General features: G+C 46.4%; 7 protein-coding genes across 7 annotated transcripts; 3 read left to right on the top strand and 4 right to left on the bottom strand.

Annotated features, from left to right (window-relative positions):
* Nucleotides 1–1082: 1082 nt before the first annotated feature.
* CTRU02_200994 (LipA and NB-ARC domain-containing protein) lies at nt 1083–3512 on the bottom strand (the record flags this gene model as incomplete). Its single annotated transcript, XM_036719010.1, has 4 exons — nt 1083–2274; nt 2329–2767; nt 2822–2940; nt 2992–3512. 4 exons carry the CDS (start codon nt 3510–3512, stop codon nt 1083–1085), a joined length of 2271 nt encoding a protein of 756 aa, XP_036590010.1.
* A 439-nt stretch (nt 3513–3951) lies between these two features.
* On the top strand, nt 3952–5431 carry CTRU02_200993 (major facilitator superfamily transporter; the record flags this gene model as incomplete). Its single annotated transcript, XM_036719009.1, has 2 exons — nt 3952–4490; nt 4549–5431. 2 exons carry the CDS (start codon nt 3952–3954, stop codon nt 5429–5431), a joined length of 1422 nt encoding a protein of 473 aa, XP_036590009.1.
* Nucleotides 5432–7027: 1596 nt separating this feature from the next.
* CTRU02_200992 (uncharacterized protein) lies at nt 7028–8165 on the top strand (the record flags this gene model as incomplete). The annotated part of the gene is made up of 3 exons (XM_036719008.2): nt 7028–7667; nt 7722–7764; nt 7820–8165. 3 exons carry the CDS (start codon nt 7028–7030, stop codon nt 8163–8165), a joined length of 1029 nt encoding a protein of 342 aa, XP_036590008.2.
* A 449-nt stretch (nt 8166–8614) lies between these two features.
* CTRU02_200991 (major facilitator superfamily transporter) lies at nt 8615–10529 on the top strand (the record flags this gene model as incomplete). Its single annotated transcript, XM_036719007.1, has 6 exons — nt 8615–8884; nt 8946–9034; nt 9106–9250; nt 9309–9372; nt 9441–10290; nt 10352–10529. 6 exons carry the CDS (start codon nt 8615–8617, stop codon nt 10527–10529), a joined length of 1596 nt encoding a protein of 531 aa, XP_036590007.1.
* Nucleotides 10530–10918: 389 nt separating this feature from the next.
* CTRU02_200990 (Flavin carrier protein 1) lies at nt 10919–12958 on the bottom strand (the record flags this gene model as incomplete). The annotated part of the gene is made up of 1 exon (XM_036719006.1): nt 10919–12958. The coding sequence occupies one exon, from the start codon at nt 12956–12958 to the stop codon at nt 10919–10921; it is 2040 nt and encodes a 679-aa protein (XP_036590006.1).
* A 910-nt stretch (nt 12959–13868) lies between these two features.
* CTRU02_200989 (uncharacterized protein) lies at nt 13869–14237 on the bottom strand (the record flags this gene model as incomplete). Its single annotated transcript, XM_036719005.1, has 1 exon — nt 13869–14237. One exon carries the CDS (start codon nt 14235–14237, stop codon nt 13869–13871), a length of 369 nt encoding a protein of 122 aa, XP_036590005.1.
* Nucleotides 14238–15038: 801 nt separating this feature from the next.
* On the bottom strand, nt 15039–16238 carry CTRU02_200988 (uncharacterized protein; the record flags this gene model as incomplete). The annotated part of the gene is made up of 4 exons (XM_036719004.1): nt 15039–15273; nt 15339–15823; nt 15871–15943; nt 16114–16238. The coding sequence occupies 4 exons, from the start codon at nt 16236–16238 to the stop codon at nt 15039–15041; spliced, it is 918 nt and encodes a 305-aa protein (XP_036590004.1).
* Nucleotides 16239–19738: the final 3500 nt, after the last annotated feature.

Below are 19738 nucleotides of genomic sequence, written 5' to 3'. Positions count from 1 at the left end.
TGGCAATAGTGCCTCCCCCTTTATCTCGCTTCCCATAGTATTTAATGGAGTTAATGACAACCCTGACTCGAACAAATATCCACAATGTTACAGAGATACTACGTAAAGTTGGCAAGGTTGGGTTTCAAAACAGAAATCAAGAGTTAGACCGGTCAAAGGTTCGAGAAACATCTAGAGCCGCTGCAAAGCTTAGAATTCAACTGTCAAACTCTTGAAACTGCAGAATTGTGTACAGTCAGATGTCACACGTGGAATTTTACATACACGTGGCAGGTGAAAACAATGAAATTAACTAGCTGCTTCTAAAGCTCGGATATCATTGGATCTGGTTATCCAGACAGGGCAATAGCCTCAGGTGGCATCCAGAGCAGAACTATAAATACATACAAGGGCAAAGCACAGTTCTATTTGGTTGACCTAGATGACAATTTAAGTTGCCGATGATGTCTGCTCTCTGTAATCACCCTATTAGCCGTTGATTTTTCCAGACGCATGCATGTCAAACTCATAGGGAGACTTGAGCAACTCTCCACTATCCCATCAATTTCAAATAGGCCAAAGTTAACTGGGCCTATGATGATCTGTAACAAGATATGTCAACACATCAATGCTTCGGTATATCACCTATTTGATTGAAGCAACTGCCGCACAACTTTATGAACTTATCGCATTCTAAGTTGCATCGGCATCCCACCGGAAAATAATTCATTTCGGGTTGACTTATTGTGCTCTTATTCTAAGTGTTACTGTATAGCAAGTAGAACCAACTTGGTTACGACCTAAGGTGCTGCTTAAGAGTCTCTGCGCATGTCATTATTCTTAGGGGGGTAATTAAGCTACATTTCTAACGGTGAAGCCAGACCCGACTAATTACAAAGTTATATGCTTTAATGTTACGTGGTAAAGGTTACACCATCCGGCATCATGTAATCATTTTCGCGTACATCGATTATAATAAATCATCAGTGGACAGGAAACGCTTCTTCCTTCCCAGTCCTGATAATTTAGACTTTTGTTGTGCAGTAAACCTTTTTGAGATGTTCATTGGGAGGAGAGAGGGAAATTTTAATTCATCAGCAAGTTTAAGGTAACACAATGTCAGACTTCGAGCCTGGTAGCATCATACGCAAGAACCATCCATGAGACTCGTGAACATCCCTAACTATTCTTTGTAGCCAGGCAGTAGGTACAACCGGGAGCCAAAACTCGCAAATTTGGCTTCTTAGTATTTCCGACCCAGCAGCCCACGACCTCGCGCCGTTAATATGGTCACCAGTGGCAAGCTGGGCGTGAGCCAAAGAAAGCTGTATTAATGCGGCAGTGAAGCCGTACCCTGACCCCAGAGTGTGCATGCGCTGAACCTCGTGAAGCGCAACTTTCCAAAGTAGCACAGCCTTGTCAAGATCGGCTTCGACGTGAGCCATACGGGCCTTGGAGATGAATGCACGCATGTGTAGTTGCTGGTCGTGCAGGTTATCCAATCCGAGAGGCTCGGCGTATTTGAGTTCTTCTAGAGCTTGCCCCGCGGCATTGAACCTTTGCATTCCAATACTGGCATCAACAGACGCAAGTAAGAGCCGTCTGAAGGGACGTCGTGCACGTGCGGCTTTGTCTATACTGTGAAATTCAGACTGGAGCATCTCCATAGCCTTACCATACTCCTCCATCTCGCAGTATAAATCAGCAAGCCTCCCAGCTAAAACTCGGCGTGTGTTACCACGGATAGGTTTCGCTTGGTTAAGGGACAAAATTTGTTCCAAGGAAGCCTTTGCCGCACTGAAATCGCCAACAGATTGAAAAAAGCGGGCCACAGTACTCTGAAGCCTGAAAGTTACCTCAAGCTCCAAGGTTGATATCGGCGACTTTGACGTCCATTCGTACATTAACGAGGGCACATTATTATCGAAACATCTAATCTTATTCTCCACTTGAGAAATGTGTAGACGTCCTTGCAGCGCATGGTCCCGGCGAGTGCTGGGATGCGGACCTCGCCACATAAACTCGCGTACATGTGCCTCTGACTTAGCGAACTCTCCGTCTATGCGGTATAAAGTGCTACGAAATAGCACAACTGAAGCAAGAAGATAGTATGGCATCGATTTGCGCAGAAGCGCTTGAGCACGGTTGACTGCAGCGTGACGAATGCCAACCCAGTCCCTTTCGGCGAAGAACAGAGTAACCTCTAGAACCTGTTCTCTGAGCGCTGTCGGGACCTTGTACGTTGTTATAGCTTTCTCTATGATTGGCCAAATGTATTCTTTCTGTGAGGGGGACCTGTGTGTTGTGTAAGCGCTGTTTGACAAGTTTCGAGAGCTAATCACATCATACCAGTCTATGTTGCCCTCGTAGCATGGTTGGCAAACAAAGCACAATAGCTTGACTGCCGTGATTCCATATTCGTTTATAGTTCGAGGGAGTAAAACGCGAGTCAATCTCGAAGATAACCCAGGACACAAGGACAGGGTCGATGTGGCGTCATCCAGAGTTTCTTTTATGATGTAGGGACTTGTTCTCGCGCGTGAAAGAGCTGCGGGGTCTAATAAGAGTTTGACAAGTTCATTGGGGAGGCCGATTTCGTAAATGCTGACATTTTCCACCTCCCCTTCCTTGTTCCATCTCCGTTGCGGAAAAGAAACGTTGGTCAGCAACATTTCAGGAATAGCCTTTCCCCCGAGGACGTGAAGTAGGAGCAGAAGCTGGTCTGAGCCCCCAATGAGATCTGCATAATCGACAACTAGATTGTAGTATGAGGGTAATAACGTGGTTTCTTGACCCAAAAGTTAACAATCTTTATGAATGGCGTGACACACGTTGCTCTTACCGCGTAATTGGTGTAGGATCAGTCGCTTAACGAACCCCGTATACTGTTCAAGATGTGGAGCAAGTGAAATTAAGTGACTGAAAATATCTTCATCGTCTAGACTTATGTATCTTTCGTATCTTCGCAGTGTAAGCACTTCGTGGGATCGTTGGCCGGGTAGTTCGTCTTACGTTGAAGGAGGGATTTCTAGTGGAAGCCAAAGAATGGCCCCAAGGTCGCGCAATTTTTGCGCAATTTGAATGTACTTTCTGCCAGAATTTCGAATGTCTGAGTAGCAGTGTTTACCGGGAAATAGATAAGCGAGTTGCGGAGGCACTATCGCCTGCGTATCTAACTTCGAGCTGAGAAATACTACGACGCAGGCGAGCCGCCTACGCAGTTCGGCGTTGACATTTTTAGCAGACACGGTCCAAAACTCACCAAGTTTCTCTCCAAATTGCTGTTGCAACTCATTAATAGGTTGGAGATCAACCGAACCAACAGATAATGCTTTGATTGTTCTCTGATGGCGTGGTGTGATATGGTATTGTACAGCATGGGAGAGTGCCTTGGACTTTGCAAGAAGACGGCGCAGATGTCCTAAGTGAGAATTCAAGGCAGGGATCAGAGTCCTAGCTTGGGCCTCGTCAAACTCCTGGTCCAAGATTTCAACCGACCGGCAGGTGCATGCAGTAGTAGCCAGAGTAGCCATTGCACATGGGTTGAGAATCAAACTTGGGGCATAAGAGGCGCAAATGCATCTCACCAGATTGCAGACCAATTTGCGAATTTTGAACTCCACCTCTTATTCTCGGTCTTACTCGGAGTTGTCAACTTCCGATCACACCTCTCCCCACTTCGGGTCACTTTGCACTGTACGGATAGCAATGTACAATAGCAGGGCTGGTGATTGGCACCAAGGACCTCACATAATTTACCCACTTGTTGGACTTTCAAACTTCAAGGACCCTGTGAGCTACCTGGAGTCCAATGGAGACAAAAGAAAATAGGTTTAGCTTAACATAGACCACAGTTTTACCGTAGCAGACCGCCAGACTGAATTTCTTCACGATTCTCTTCTTACAGAATCTTTTCATTCATCAAAATACTTCCATACGACGCATGCTGGAATTTGCTGATAGATACCAGCCATGCGCCGCCCATGGTCCTTTGCAGTTGCTAGGCCCGACAAGCGCCCACCAGCATCCAAGTCCTCCGAACAGACTCCACTTCTTCAAGACTATCAAAGTACAACAGTTTCGAAGGAATCTCATGCGAGTTCTTGGGCTTCTTTGCCCAACAAAGGGCGACTTGCCGTCATTGTCTTTGCCCGGTTAGCAGAGCCATTGAGTGAGCGTTCTTTGACATCATATCTTTTCTTCCAATTACAATGGTTCAATCCGGACCTCGATCCTTCCGAGATTCCAAAGCAAGCTGGTTACCTTACTGCTGTTTTTGCAGCTGCGCAGTGCATCACATCCATCTGGTGGGGTCATGCTGCAGACAACCCTCAACTGGGCCGCAAACGGGTTTTGTTGATTGGGCTCACTGGCTCAGCGATGTCTGCTTTGGGGATGGGCTTCTCACGGTCTCTAGCGGCCGCATTCTTCTTTCGATTTTGTGCTGGAGCCCTTAACGGGAATGTTGGTGTGCTTCGCACAATGGTTTCTGAAATTGTTGTCAATAAACGGTATGTCGAATTATCCCACTTGGAATGAGATTAGAACGTGTATCTAACATGATCACAGACACCAATCTCGAGCCTTTCTTCTCCTGCCGATGTGCTTCAATGTCGGTGTCATCATAGGGCCACTTCTGAGTGGTTTTCTAGCTGACCCCGTCCATACGCTGCCGGGCACTTTTGGACCAGGCACCTTTTTTGGCGGCGCCGATGGCGTTCGATGGCTTCAAACCTTCCCATTCGCCCCCCCAAACTTACTATGTGCTGTCATATTGGCCACGGCAGCGTTGAGTATTATAGTTGGATTAGATGAGACTCACCCCCAACTACGACATAAATCAGATATCGGACGCAAATTCGGCAAGCATATGACACAAAAAGTTCTGAAGCTTTGGTCGCCGGACCACCAATACGACCAACTACCTAGCCAGGCTCCCGCAGTACCAATTGGTCCGTTTCTGGACGAGGAGGCGGAAGCAACCCCCATCATTCTTAAAGAAAGAACAAGAGTTCCATTCCGGAAGGTTTTTACTAGAGCTGTCTGTCTGAACATGCTACAGCGCTTCCTCCAGTCTCTGCATGTTTCAGCCTTCAACTCGATCTTGTTCAGTCTTCTGCCCACTCCCAGGGCCGATAATAATAGCGCCCATTTACCGTTTAGATTCAGTGGTGGCCTTGGCCTCTCCAGTAAGAAAATTGGCCTGGCCAACACGACTATTGGCATGATTGGATTGCCACTCCAGCTACTTGTCTACCCCAGACTTATTAACATTTTCGGCGTCAGAGGCTCGTACCGCGTGTTCTTGCCACTCAGCATCGCCGCATACTTTGCCTTACCTTACCTCGTTCTGTTGCCTTCTGACGTTGGCTTAGGGTTTGTCGGTGGTTCTGACGATGCATGTATTAGCCAGGACATTTGTCAACCCGGCGACTATGATGCTCGTCAATGATTGTGCGCCGAGCCCGAGTCTACTTGGGACAGTGCATGGTTTGGCGTCTAGTATCTCGAGCGCAGCACGTATCATGGGGCCGACGATGGGCGGCGTGATGCTCGGCTGGGGCCTGGGCCATGAATTTGTTGGTTTACCGCTATGGCTTCTGGGTGTTCTTGCAGTCATCAATTGGGTTGTTCTTTGGTGGATTGATGATGTGAACATGTACAATTGATCCAGTATCGAGTAAAATCCCACGTTAGACAGAGAGATGTCGCATCAATTGCTGCAAGACCCTGTAGGAGTCAGTGAGAAGAGGAGTCTGATATCATGTAACTACTAGGCCAAATGTAAGGTACAATTGCCTCGGCAAGCAATTGAGCACAAAATCTGCTTTGCCCAAAGTACTCCATTTAGTTTGGACAGAATCCAGTCCATCGATGGAAATTAAATCATATTGAAACCTCGCTATCACAAATATCAAGAGTAAAATGCTTAGCCAGATCTCTACAGCTGCTTGGTGGTAGCCCACCATTGGCGGTGTTGACTGACTTTGTCCCGATACAAGACTTGGCAGTTCGCAACACGAAAGTCCCCAAATTTCACCGCGAGAAATCTTTGGTGGGGCTTATCCCTGACGACTGGGATTACGGCCAGGGTCCATTATTCACTGTGAAAGATCTACCCATGTCGATACCCCTACTAGGGTATCCACATCTGGAAGTTCCACTCTACCGTGCTTTTTGCGATGTCGTTAGCTTCTTGTTGAGTTGCTTTGAATCCGATTCTAGCATAATCTTATCAATCAGTGTATACCAGTTATCTTATCAATCAGGGCAGATCTCAACCTGGTCTGCAGTTTCAGTTTCGACGCTACACGTTTCTCAGCACCGCGACCGTAAAGATGGTGTATACTACTAAGGATCCAAGCTTAAAGCAGCTCTGCAATGAGAAGGCTCTGAAAATATACGCCGCGTTTCTTTTTAGTATCATACTGCTGGTCATCGCAGCCCGCTGGTTACGTGAAGTTTGCCGCAAACCCAGTCCGAGGACCTGCCAGAGCTTGAGGGGCTGTGGCAGGCAGATCTATCTTGATATCTTCCAGTAAGTACAAACGAGGTCCAATTTATTCTTGAGATACTGAACAATTACAGGTATTCGACCAGACGTGCAGAGTTTGGTTGGTTTGGGCGGCCAACGTTCGGACTCTTGGTAGTACTTGCCATTTACCAGTTTTACCTCTTGGGCAACGTCGCTCTCTCCTCAACCATTCTAGCTCTCAATCAAGTAAACCACTGGGCTTCACGATTCGGATGGTAGTTAATTCTTTTTGAGTTACATTGTGTAGGGTTCACACTCTAACTAATACCTCTTAGGATGGCTGCTGCTAATATGGCGTTGTGTACCTTTTTCGGTCTAAGGAACACTCCGATGGCTCTGATTACATCATGGAGCCATATCCAGCTTAATATTCTGCATCGCATTGTAGGATATACGGCCGTTTTCTTGGTTATTCTTCATGCAATTTTGTAAACAGTACACTTCGGCCGCCAGGGTCGTTGGGTGACTCTGCTGAAGGAGGAGAATTTGGATGGCATTGGAGCTGGGTTTGCCATGTTAGTCTTGCTTATGGGAACTTTGAGAAAAGTCGGGTACGAGTTTTTCTACTTGAGCCACGTCGCCGGTTTTACTGCAGCTGTTATTTTAACAGCTCTTCACAGACCAGATTGGGCAAAGAAGCTCAACGTGGTCATGTTATTCATTACTGGAATGTGGCTGTCGGATCGCATCATTCGAGGTCTAAGGATGGCTTCTAACTCTGTTAACAACTATGCCACATTCTATGCGCTTCCAGGCGGGGGCGTACGGATTCTTCTCCGAAAATCGGATGCTGAGGTCGCTCTACCAGGGTCCCATTGTTTTCTTTGGGTTCCAAAGATTCGACTTTTTGAGACACACCCTTTCACAATCGTTAGTAACGGGCCTTCTGGCTTGGAGCTCGTGATGAAGCCGTACCAAGGTTTCACCAAAGCGGTTAGCAGCTTCGCAGCACAGCATCACCGACATACCTCCTGGGCTTCATTTGACGGACCATATGGATCATGTCCGAAAGCAGAAAAGTACGACAAATTGATCCTAATTGCTGGAGGAAGCGGAGCTGCGTTCACTTTTGGTCTAATGAATCGCCTTTTGAATTCGTTTGATTCATCTGAATTTCCAGATGTCGAGTTTGTTTGGGCAATGAAGCGCAAGGGTAAGTCAACCCCTGCGACAAAGTCCTCAGCGACATGTTTTGACGCCATCACAGAGCAAATTCTCTGGTTCCACGAACACCTCAACAAAATGGCCAAGTTCGTCGAATGTCAACATTTCGCTTCACGTTACGGGCCAAAGTGATTTGGGTAGCCTTGATACTACTGAGCTTGCTTCTGTTGGAACTGAAGACCAGACTGGCATTGAGCATGGGCTATTATCATCGGTAGATATCCTCACGTATCGGGCCATTAACAAGACGAACGAAATGCCGCCGGAAACAGTTGGCGATATTACCGGCCATAACTTGAGCATCAACCATACGAGGCTGAATATCGAAGTGGTCATCGGGGAGGGTGTTAGGACAGCAAAGAGTGGTCAACGACTCCTTGTGGCGGCATGCGGACCTGAGTCGCTGGTCAATGGCGTGAGAGACTCAGCGGAAACTTGGCAGAGCAAACGAGATTTCATGATCGATGTCCATTGCGAATATTTTTAGCGTCATGTGGATGATTCGATAAGAAATCACGCAAAACTGAAGAATAAAAGTTCCACTCTATACCTCCTATGCAATAGTGCCAAGTGAATATCCGTGTCCTAACCCTCCAATTTTCAGATCCACAGCAGCGAAAATGAACATAACGGGGACCAAGAATAACACTGAAGCGATCTCAATGATCTTGGCATGTCCACCCTGCCTGCAAGGGTGTCCCTACCCTTGATTATGGGCCCCTAAACTATCATATGCAGCCACGCAGTCTCTGTGGACGCAGGTGGAACCTGTGTTGCAGTTTTGGTCTGATGGGCTTATCTGATCTGATGCAACAGCCAAAGAGCTGATTGATAAAAACCCATTGTTTCAACATATTTTTGGGAGCTATAACCGCTTCTTTCAATCCGTTTATACTTACTTATGACTTGTTACTGAAATTTTTACCTTTCATTCTTATGGCTATCGAAACCCCCATGGATCGGCCTGCGCCCGCCGCGGAGAGCGTTGTCACACCGCGACAAACCGACATTGACGAGAAGCACGTGATGGACGTTACGAATAACTCAAGTGAAGAGCATAAAGAAAAAAAGGATTTCCCGTTGACCTGGAAACTCATCGCTCTCATAAGCGGCGTTGCCCTCTCCTGGGGCTCATCGTTCTCCGAAAATACACTCGGTCCGCTGAAGAGCACGATGATAAAACAGCTAAGCATCAATAACTCCCAGGTCAGCATGAGGCCTATAAAACACCCAATGTAGGTTGAGAGACCCTAATCGATTCTCATAGTACGGAGCCATCTCCTCCGCCACGTCACTGGTTAATACAATCCTTCCCATAGTGGGTGGATATGGACTCGATCATTACGGCGTTGAATGGTAAAACCATCCCTTTTTTTTTTTCTTTTTTTTCGTCCTTATACAGTTTAGAAATGTTTTGACTTGCTTAGGGGCTCGATGGCTTGCTCTGTTGTGATATTAGTTGGGGCGGTAGTTTCAGCGTCTGGCTCAAACAACAACTCATTCGCTCTTGTAGTGGCTGGTCGAGTCATCATGGGATTTGGCAGCACTGTAATTGAGACGTGCACATCAAAGGTAGGTTCTGGTGACAGGAAAGCTTTTCTTTTGGACTTAGAGCTGATCAGTGGAAAAGATCCTTGCGCATTGGTTCCAACATAGAGGCCTTGGACTTGTATACGGGCTTGACTTAGCAGTTGGTACGTTCGAAACATCACATTCGGGAACATGAGACGGAAATACGCTAATAGTTACCCTTGGCTTTCAGGAAAGTTAATTGTACTCATTGCCAGGGCTACTGCTGTTCCAATGCGGGACGCTGCCGCTTTTTGGGGTTGGGCACTATGGGTTCCTGCTCTAGTTTGCTTCGTAAATTTGTTGCAAAACATCTTCTACGTCTGGTGGGCCAAAGGTCGTCCACAATGGACGCACATGCCAACGGGTCAACAGCTAGCAAGAGAGAAGGCAACGTCTAGAAAACACCCGCATGCAGAAAATGTGGCCACGAAGAGTACATGCTGGACCGGCGCACTTCCCAACTTGAACGCTCTAGTCAGCGTTCCGCGTTTCTTCTGGCTTATTGCCTGCACCCAAATTCTGCAGGCCGGTGTTGTTGGTGGTTTCAATGGCCTCAACGCCGACATAATCTCTCAGACCCGAGGGTCCACAGCCCAGCTTGCTGGTTACACATCAGCTGTACAACAAGTTATTCCTGTCGTTTGCGCGCCATTACTTGGCATCTATTTTGACACCTTCGGCCACAGGATGTTATTTGTGAGTCTGACGTCAGCTATTTGGATCTTGGTGTACTGTCTCATTGGGTACACCCAGACAAATGCATTAGGCGCAATGGTCATCGCCTCCTTGGCATCAACAATGAATGCACTACCTTTCTTGGCATCGATTCCTCTAATCGTGCCAGACCAAGTGGAACTTGGTCTGGTGTTTGGCATTTGGAAGGTTCTTAACAACAGCGGAAGTGTGGTTGTTGACATGATTGCCGGCCGACTCCAAGATATCACCCCTGAAGGCACATACGAGCGTGTGATTGCATTTTTCGTAGCTGTGAAGGGCCTTGAGTTCTGTCTCGGTCTGTTTTATGGCGTCCTCGACAGGAAGTGAGAAGAAACTACACTAAAGTGTCAAACTATTGTTAACCTGCTAACGGCTGAATTATAGATACCTCTCTGGCATTCTTACCATGAGCGAAAAGAGGCGCATCAGAATTGAAAAGGAAGGAAGGCTTAAAGATCCTGTTGGTCGAAAATCTTCGAAGATCTTTACCGCAGTAGGGATTTCCCTGCTTTCCGCCATGATTATACTTGCTTGGATTTTGTTTATTATGTATTCTATTTAAATACTTCATGAACTCTCTAATTACGAACTTCAAAAGCTCCATGTCTTTATCTGAGGTAATGTGGTACGAAAAACGTTTAATCCGCCGCCCACCCTTTGTACTGGGGGCTAATACAAGAGCATACAAGCGACAACCCATTGACATCTTGAGGTTGATGTTCCAGCAACATGAAACGCAACACCAACACAAAAGGTGTTTCTCTTACTTAGGCGGACAAAGCTGTGCTTGTGTTGTTTGCTTGCTTGTGGAAGCAATCTGGTGTTTGACTCTAAGTAACAAGATTATGTCAGGGTCATTGGCTTAATGGACATCACCTTCCTTGCCAGGAAATACTTCAATTCCAAGTAGGCCGGCGTTTAGAAATCACATAAAAACTTACCTATTATGTTTCATAATCTTCCTCCTGAATGACTTAGAACTTTGTGCTGCGAATGACTGCTTGTCGATCGCATAGGACTGGCACAACTTGAGGGACCATGACCGTCAAATGGAACTAAATCCCGTGAGGGCTGTGCATCTAGGTCTGACGCAGAGGGCAGGCTTGCAGAGCTGTGGTCTTGCTTTTCGCCACGTGCTGCAATCGCAAGAGAATCTAGCTCTGCCTTGGTTTGAACCTGTGACTTCATAAAAGAATGTCGATCATCGGCCATTATTTTGTACCGAGCATCCGGATTCTTGCGAAAGAAAATAATAGTGCTAGAGATGACAACGAACAGCAACAAGATCAAAGAGAAGACCGCATTCCCAACAAAGAAAACAACACCTACAACACCAATAACAGAAGCTGGTGTGCCAAAGATATTCGTAAAAATGAGGAGCATAAGAGAGTTGAGAACGTTCATGACAAAAATAGAAATGTTAAAAATATTAGTGCTTTTATCCATCCAAGGCCGCATGACACTAGCTGCGATTAAGGCTGCAAACTCAATAATGACCAATGCTATGGTCTGAACCGCATTGTTCGTTTGCGAAAAGCTGATAAATGCACCCTTGATGATGATATAGCCAATGGCGGGCAATACGAAATAATAAGCTGACCCACGAAATTGCACATATAGAAAACCTAATTTGTTGAGAATCTGGGGGTTGGAAAAGAGCATGTAGGCCGGGTTTCGGTGTAGCGCAATAGACCGGCGGGCAATGAGAATGATTTTGAACGCCGCCGCCAATAATGTAAGAGCTGCGCCAAAAAAGAAGAACACAGCAAGGACAACCTCAGCGGGGGAGTCGATTCGAGTAAACTCCCACAAACAGAAAACTGTCAGTGGTGGAAAGCTCAGAAGAGTTATGCGGTAGAGCAGGCCTTTGAGAATAACCAACCAGCCATTGCGGAATTCGAGAAACTTATCGTTCTTTACCCAATGAGAACGGATCGCTAATTCGCAAAAGCCTTTAGATGCAGCAACACATAGTGCAGTGAATACGATCGAGATGCAACAGAAGGTGAGGCTAGTCATGAAAACGTTCGTTGACTCGATCTTCGCACGAAATGCAACTCGTTGAATTCCGAAGACGACGTAGCTTCCCACTGACGAAGGACTCTCGGAGCGTCTGGCAACGCCATTGAGAACGCTACCGATTTCTGTAGATCTTTTTTGAACCTGCACCGAGACACTTGCAAGAGAGTCTAGTATTCTGGCAGGGGTTCCGCCGGTAGCCCGCTGGTACCAAGTGAAGATGTCCTGCATAAACTGGACGCGGATAATGCCCATAGACCACTGAAGATCTTGGGTCCATGCCTGGACAATGGGAGGCAGACGAACACCGGTTAGGCCTATGATAGCTTGGGCTTGAAAGTATCCGAGGAGTGAGACTGTATATGTAGCAACGTGGGCAGCTGTGTTTGAGTGGCCGAGCCCAGAAACAAGGGCGGAAGCGAGGAGGCCGAGAATAACGATAGCAGCTGCAGCCCACTTGACCCCAATTAGATCGACGGTCTTCCCGTTTGAGATGTTTGTTTGGATACAGGCGACACTATCAGTCGTCCCGCTCTTGTTCAAATAGACCCGCACGGTAGCATCCAAGTCTGGGATGTTGTACGCGATTGAAGGTATCTGGCTCACGACTTCCTTGGGAACAGGGATTTGGAAGGGAAATCCAATCTTTCCAGTATTCATAGGACAGAGCCCAGCTTTCTCCTTAAGGCTTTCATCGCAAGGATCTATTGTCTTCTGGAAGATGTTGTATCCATAGACAGAGATAGACGCATCAAAGACAATATTGCCTTGATAGGTGGATAGGGCGGCAATATCAATGGAAGCGGATCCGTTGTTTGGTGTGAAAACAAACTTGAAGCGACTGGCCGTAAAACTTGAGTCGTCTTGGCAGGTGTTGAGCGAGTTGGATACTAGCATCTGCTGCGCGGAGGCGGACGCAAGCAGGGAACCCAAACAAGAAAGTAAAATCAACATGATAGGCTTCGGAACCATCTCAGTTGATTGGTGCTGGCTTTCACCGACGACCGTGAGTTGTGTGATTAGAAAGAGCGGCACTGACCTTTGCTACAAGGGATCCTCTTATTAGTACACAGACATTGCTTAAATTAAAATTATTCCAGGGGCACATATCCGTAGGCACATATCCCACGAATAGGATCAATTACAATACGGCTGCCTGGAACATGTGGTCCTCATCGTAATATTTCGGTTGACAGTATGCAGGTGTCTGTTTTAACCAATTAAATATCTCATATCGTGCTCAAAAGGGCTTCGGCCTTGTTTTTAACCAAAGACACGAGTCCCGAAGTAGAAGACCTCGTATTGATGCGTCGCTTATCCGGAGGCCCCATAATTCATGCTAGCCGAGCACAGAGGTGTTGGGACACCTAATCCAGCCAGAGAACCAGTTCGGTTCGAAGAATCGAAGGGTTTTGAGGTGTCAAAAAGTGCCGCCAAAGCCAGTTTTGCCAGTTTATGGCCTGTCGTGATGCATCCAGACCAAAGGACCCACTCTGCCACGCCTCGGTCGCGCAGTCACGTGATGACCTCGCATCGGCAACTGTAGTCACGTGTCCCCCCCTCCGCTCGCTCGTTTTGTTCCTAGTTGATGCTGCTCGTGCCGTAAAAACATCAACAACAGCGAGAACGAAATTTTTGAAAACAGCATCAAATTGATCAAACCACGCCCGCTCGCGCTCTCAGAGGTCACTTTGGGCATAATGTCATCCTCGGCATTGATTCTGCTCCCAAAGAGCCTGCTCGTGGCCGCGGGCGGGCTCTGACCACGAAAAATTCGAGAGCAAGCCACAAAGTATGACACGTCAATAGACAACACCATCGACACCACCGCGGTTGAGTCACGGGCTATCACGTGAGCACAACGACCAAGCCCAAACAAACATCAACACCACAGCCACCGATAGGTTATGGGTCGCCTATCACCCCCGACAAAGTTTGCAACGTCCCGCGACAACAACGACGACAAGCCCGACAGAACGGTATCACCTCCTGCATAGAGAAAGCACCAGACACCAGGCATGCTACGATCGATGCCACAAAATACTACAGTTTGCAGACAGATTGGTCCCCTGTCGCCCCCTCCGCGAAGAAGGATTGTCGCCCCTTCAACGTATGACAATGTCTGCGGAATCTGTGTACGAGCTCTCATACTTAGTAATCGGACGAATCGAAGCGGTTGGAGCATTGTGTTTTGCGGATTGAGTCCGACTCCAGGCGGTGGATGGAGGTGGTGGTCGAAAGATGGAAACATAGAGCCACATAGGAACCCAGCATGAGGCAACAAAAAGATTTACAGATTCAACTGAGATATAGCACATGCGAGTCTGAGAGGATGCGGACAAGATAAAGAGACGAAGCTGAGGGCTGGGGGGAGACTATAGGTATACAGAACCAGACATGGTGCCTAGCACCAACAGAACCGAAGTAGGAGGACGCGAAAGAAGGATTCTAGAAGGCAACACCAAGCGAGAGAGCAGGCAGGAGGACAACAATCTTCAACAGAGGGCATAAACACACAAGAATAGATAGCATAGTGGGAGCTTGGGGACAGCTGGTCCTGATCCAACAACAGGGCGAAGTGGGGCGTCGCGGTTTATCGTCGATGCTTCGGCTGTCTGCCAAACCCCGCTTTCCGGGCATAGCTGCTAGCATAAGAGCGGCTTCATAACCGTGTAGGAATCAATCAATCAATCAATCAATCATGCTCGTGCCGTAGTCGGTCATCGCACGACCGCAAGGAGCCAAAACATCTGATTTTCACCATAAGCTATTGCTTCAATAGCATCAAATCAGAGATCCTATCGAGAAGCAAGTCAACCAAATGCAATTCATCCGTAATAGGACCTCGTTCTGCTAAGAACATACGAGCTTCCTTTCAAGCTGCTCCAGAAACTTTTACAAGGTGAGAACAATCGCATACGGAAAAAATTCCCAGTTGTAGTTTCAGCCCTTGTATCGGGCCAGCAAGTTGTAGGAAATCCGAAGGAAAATTTTAACATCCTTTTAAGAAGAGTATTTTTCTGTTTCCTTCATTTGTCTGTTGTTTCAACTCTTAAGGCTGAGGCGCATTCCCCGGCAAATTGCCAGGATTGGTTTCAGGCACGACTTCCTCAGTGGTGACATGCTGAGTTCTGAGCCTGCTCCCTCTGAGGAACTTCAGTTCGATTATTCTGCTACTGCCAACAGTATTGCGACTTGAGTTAGGCGAGCGTTCGAGAACACGAAGGAAGAGGATGTTAATTGCCGGGAGACATGCGCAAATAAGACCTATGCTCACTTCTGCTGTTCTATCAGTTCTGTCAGCTTTTGGAGATACTTTCAGGCACGACAGAAAGGAGTAAAGTGTATTTACCCGAGAAGATTGAATCGTATAAGGTCCACCGATTCATCATTTGAATTCTGCAACTTGATAACCAGGACTAGTCGTATAATGCTAGCTGCAGTAGCAACGCCACCAGAGCTAAGCATAGCGATTACCTTCAAACGTTTTTTCCACGACATTCGAAGAGTTGCGGCAACGGGTATTGGTAAGCAAAGCACAGCCATATCGGTGACTGCACTAACACCGGTATCAGCTACAAAGATGGCTCGCTGGTTGTAGCAAGAAGTTTTGACCGTTGGATCCCAAAATCCGGCGAGTGGTCGGCATACAAACCCCTTGAGGAAAAGAATAGGAATTGTATAGGCTGTTAGAAAGACAATTACCGTATATGTCCCGAATACTGTCCTCTTGTGTAGCTGGAAGACTCTAATGATGATCCAAAGGAGCGCAAGCTTTGTAAAGTAAGAAGCGGGACTGTACACAAGGGTAATAGCATATACACCCAAGGGGGAAGTTAATTGAAAGCGACTTTTGAGCTTCGCTACTGGAGTGACAAAATTACCTTCTTGAAGCTTTTAAATTGTTCCTTTGAGATATCGGAAACATGAAATCCTCCGCCGAAATGGCCCACTTGCGTGGAAAATATCAGCGCATATGCTTTTTTCATTCTGCATGATTACTTACTCATAAATCCCGTAACACTGTATCCAAGGGAGAGGATCTGGTGACAAGTCAATATCTTCAAGATGTCTAGGCTTTTCTCGGGTGCGCACCCAAGCTATCAAAGCCATCCCTAATATATTACGAATGAGACATCTTTATATATGTATTCGGAGATGGATTTGGCATACAATCTTCTGTGTGGAAAGGAGGACCGATAAAAATCTTCGTAAACAAGCGCAATGCCATGAATAGACTGACGAACGTCATGGCCAGAATTTGCGATACCAAATTGACGGTGTGAAGAATATCATTTGGCCCTCCAGTCGTCGTATTGTTTTGCTGGGTGGCACTCCCTCCTCCTGGCTGGACTTGCATTGCGTACCCGCTACCGATGCAAGGTAAGTTGGCATGACTAGGAGTCAACTACTTCGTAGCAGATAAGGCGTAACATCACGCTGGTAATTCTCCCCAGCAGTCGGCTGACGAAGTTGAGTTCATCTGGGATCCTGTCGAGATTCCAAGTTATGGTTGTATTGCTGCATGGTGTGTGGAAAAGGGTACGATCTATAGTGAAAAAAGGGCTTGACCATTTAATATATTAGGACAGTAGATTTTACCAGGCGAGCTGCTGAGTTTGACAAACATGGTATTTCCTAGGCAAGGAAAGCGTCTTGGTGACGCCAAAACCCTAAAACATGGATGTCTCCAGCTTGTATTAGGTGGCTCAAAGTCAAAAATGTAACTTGGCTGACGCCAAGACAAGCATGCTAAACCTGGAAGCCTACTTCTTGCAGGGACGAGCCAATTAACTTACGATTTAGAGTGTGAGAATGCAGAGTTTTGTTTCGTTGAAGCAAAGTTCCATCGGCGAGAATTTCTAAACGGGTTTATTTTAGAGCGATAGCCGACCCGCGTGCCCTACATTGTGTCGACGCAGCACAGCGAAATGGTCAACACGCACAAGTCAAAGTAAGCCATGTCAAAAATCAATGCTACTTCAATTACGAGTTACCAATCTAGAGTCATTTCCGACTGCAAGTAGTAGCTAGAAACTCACGAAATCAACTATCGAAAAGTGTTACGACCCGTCAGATGCACTTAACAGACCCACTGGGTCGGGCGGCTACGACAGGACATATGTACGTAGGATCACGGGAACAAGGGTAAACCTCTCGGCAAGGAAGAACTACGTTACAAGTCACGTGACAATCGACCAATCAGGACAGAGTCGACAGAGTCGACGAGCGACTCTGTAGACTCCTGTAAAGGACCAATCAGAAGAGAGTCGATAGAGTCGACGAGCGACTCTATAGACTCTCCAAGACATTGGGAAACGGGACTTGTATATAGACCAGGACTTGAGCATCTGCTCAAGCCCTCTAGATAGTTCTTCAGCAATCAACTTGTGATTCATCCTCGAATGACTTTCAGCTTACCTCTCAGTATTGTGAATACTAAGAACCTCGTTACTATAGTGTAAGACTGATCACCTTACCCTAACCCTACGATCTACCAGAACGACCCCTACGAACCAGTGTTAGTCTCTTACTGCACCTTCTGTTAGCAGAACCCTACTGTCAGATAGCTGGCCGTAACAAAAAGGACATATATGTTCTAGAAGACGACATTTTTTAAGCCAACACTTGAGAACTAGCCTTAGTATAGCCATAATGATGGTTAATTCTATGCAAGGAGAGTATTTAGGGCACAGAAAACCAAGGGAAGCAATAAAATTCAACCAGAAAATAGATATAACTTATCAACCTTTGCAATTTAGACCATGCAATCCATTACAAGTTGTAGGATTAGAGTGAATTATAGAACCTACCAACTTGTCATAAGTATTTGGGGTTCGCATCTCAATCTATGATAGATCTCAGCTAGACATTACGGTCGACAGGATGTTTGGCCACCGTATAAGTGAGGACAGAGACAGTTATCAATGAAGGCGAAATTAAGGTCTCCGCGAAAACACGTCTTCTCTACAGTCTTCGCACAGACATCTGCGGTCCCAAACCCTTTGGAAAGAAGTATTAGGCTAGTATGATTCATAACAATGACAATGTCGTTGGTGACGAGTTGATTGAAAGTGGCGAGTGAGTTTCGTCTTCTACGAAAGCCTCCTCGTGTTTTTTCAAGCTATCACCATTTTAAGTAGGGGTAGGTGCTTTGGTGAAATGAATTGCGAACTTGTACAGTTCTTCTTTTTCAAGAAATTATCTCTTAGAAAGATATCTCGCTCACAAGAATCCAATTCTACGCATAGGTAATGCATCGATAGCGTTCCAGTTTCTATTAACTTCTTCATAATCAAAACGATGTTTACTATGTTTGTATGGTCTAGCTTGGTCTGCTTCATACATATACAAACAACAGCCCCTGCTCCACCGAGCGCACCCAGATAGCCTTCTCGAGGACTGGTAGGAAGTGCATTCAAGGGGCTGTTTAGCGAAATGGTCAATAATAGAGTGGGGATTGAGAATACAACATATTCCAATGAGGCTCGGTTGGCTATAGGTACATCACCATTAAGAGGACTAGCCACTCAGGGGATAGCCGAGACCTTCTCTAGCCAACCAAATGATCTTGCAAAAAAGTACTCAATGTGCCTGCAGATTCTGACTATGCGATGTGTACCTATGGATCTCACAGCTACAAGAATGCAGTTAGAGACACAAGGTGAACAACGTAAAGTCATGTATTCTCCATATGAGGTGGCAATGGAGGGTATAAAATGGAGACTTGATATTGGCAGCTAACTGGGCCTCGATAGAACATCAACAAGCCTATGTGGAATGAGAAGCAAGTCAACTACTACCACTGAATACTCTTACAAATGTCATTCAAACTGCGAAGGGTCAGACCCCGCTTACTGGGTTGCAGTGGCAGCCGCACACCAGCCTTTAGCACTTATAAAAACAGAGGTGCTGCCAATTGAGCTAAGCGCAAAAGAACACGTAACAATAGGTCGTCTACTTATTGTTTGGCTGTACTTGAGAAGTGATAATGGTATAGCTATCAACCGGGCATAGCCTGTAACACAAACGTCTGCTAGACAAGGCAGCGAAACTCGAAAAAGGCAGTTCTTTTATCCGCGTGCGGTTATATTTGATGGCCCCCTTTTACCAATCCGCCAAGAGTCTTGTGGTTTTACCATCCAAAGGGGAAAAAAAAAACCCCCCATCAGTTTTAGGAGTATCTATCCCATCGAATGCGGACTGGCAACACTCACCAACAAGCCCATTGGAAAGCCCCATAATTCTTAAATTCTAATAGCACAATGTCCGGTATTCGAATAGAAATTTACAGTAAATGTGTGTGATTGGCTGATAACCGGCAAGCTTTGCACCTCTTGCCAGGCCGCAGTCAATGGGATAGGAGGCAAATAAGTAGCCGAATTCTATTTATCCGTAGCTGTAATATAGTATTTCGACCGGCTTTTAGTCGCTGGGTCCCTGACTAAGGAAAATGAAAAGGTGTAGATTGCCGCACGATTTGCGAACGGGTTGGTGTTCAAACTTTCAAGTATCTAGTCGTTAAATTCCATCGTTTTGATGTACGACTAAAGTGATATTACATAGATTGATCGCTTACGCACCTGTTTCATATTGTTGTTAGAATTAGAGGGGCCGAAGAGTCCGCAAGAGTACGTAGCAAGCACAATGTTACAGTAATTAGAGCACAGGCCTAATCTTGAGCTTACATTTTGTGGTGGTAAAAGTAGACCCACAGTCACCGGTTGGTTACTGTGGGCTATATGGCCATTA

The sequence above is a fragment of the Colletotrichum truncatum genome (assembly GCF_014235925.2).
Source record: "Colletotrichum truncatum strain CMES1059 chromosome Unknown Contig_0001, whole genome shotgun sequence".
In the NCBI taxonomy this organism is placed as follows: domain Eukaryota; kingdom Fungi; phylum Ascomycota; class Sordariomycetes; order Glomerellales; family Glomerellaceae; genus Colletotrichum; species Colletotrichum truncatum.
The sequence above is the reverse complement of the archived record's forward strand: the minus strand, read 5'-3'. Positions and strand labels throughout refer to the sequence as shown.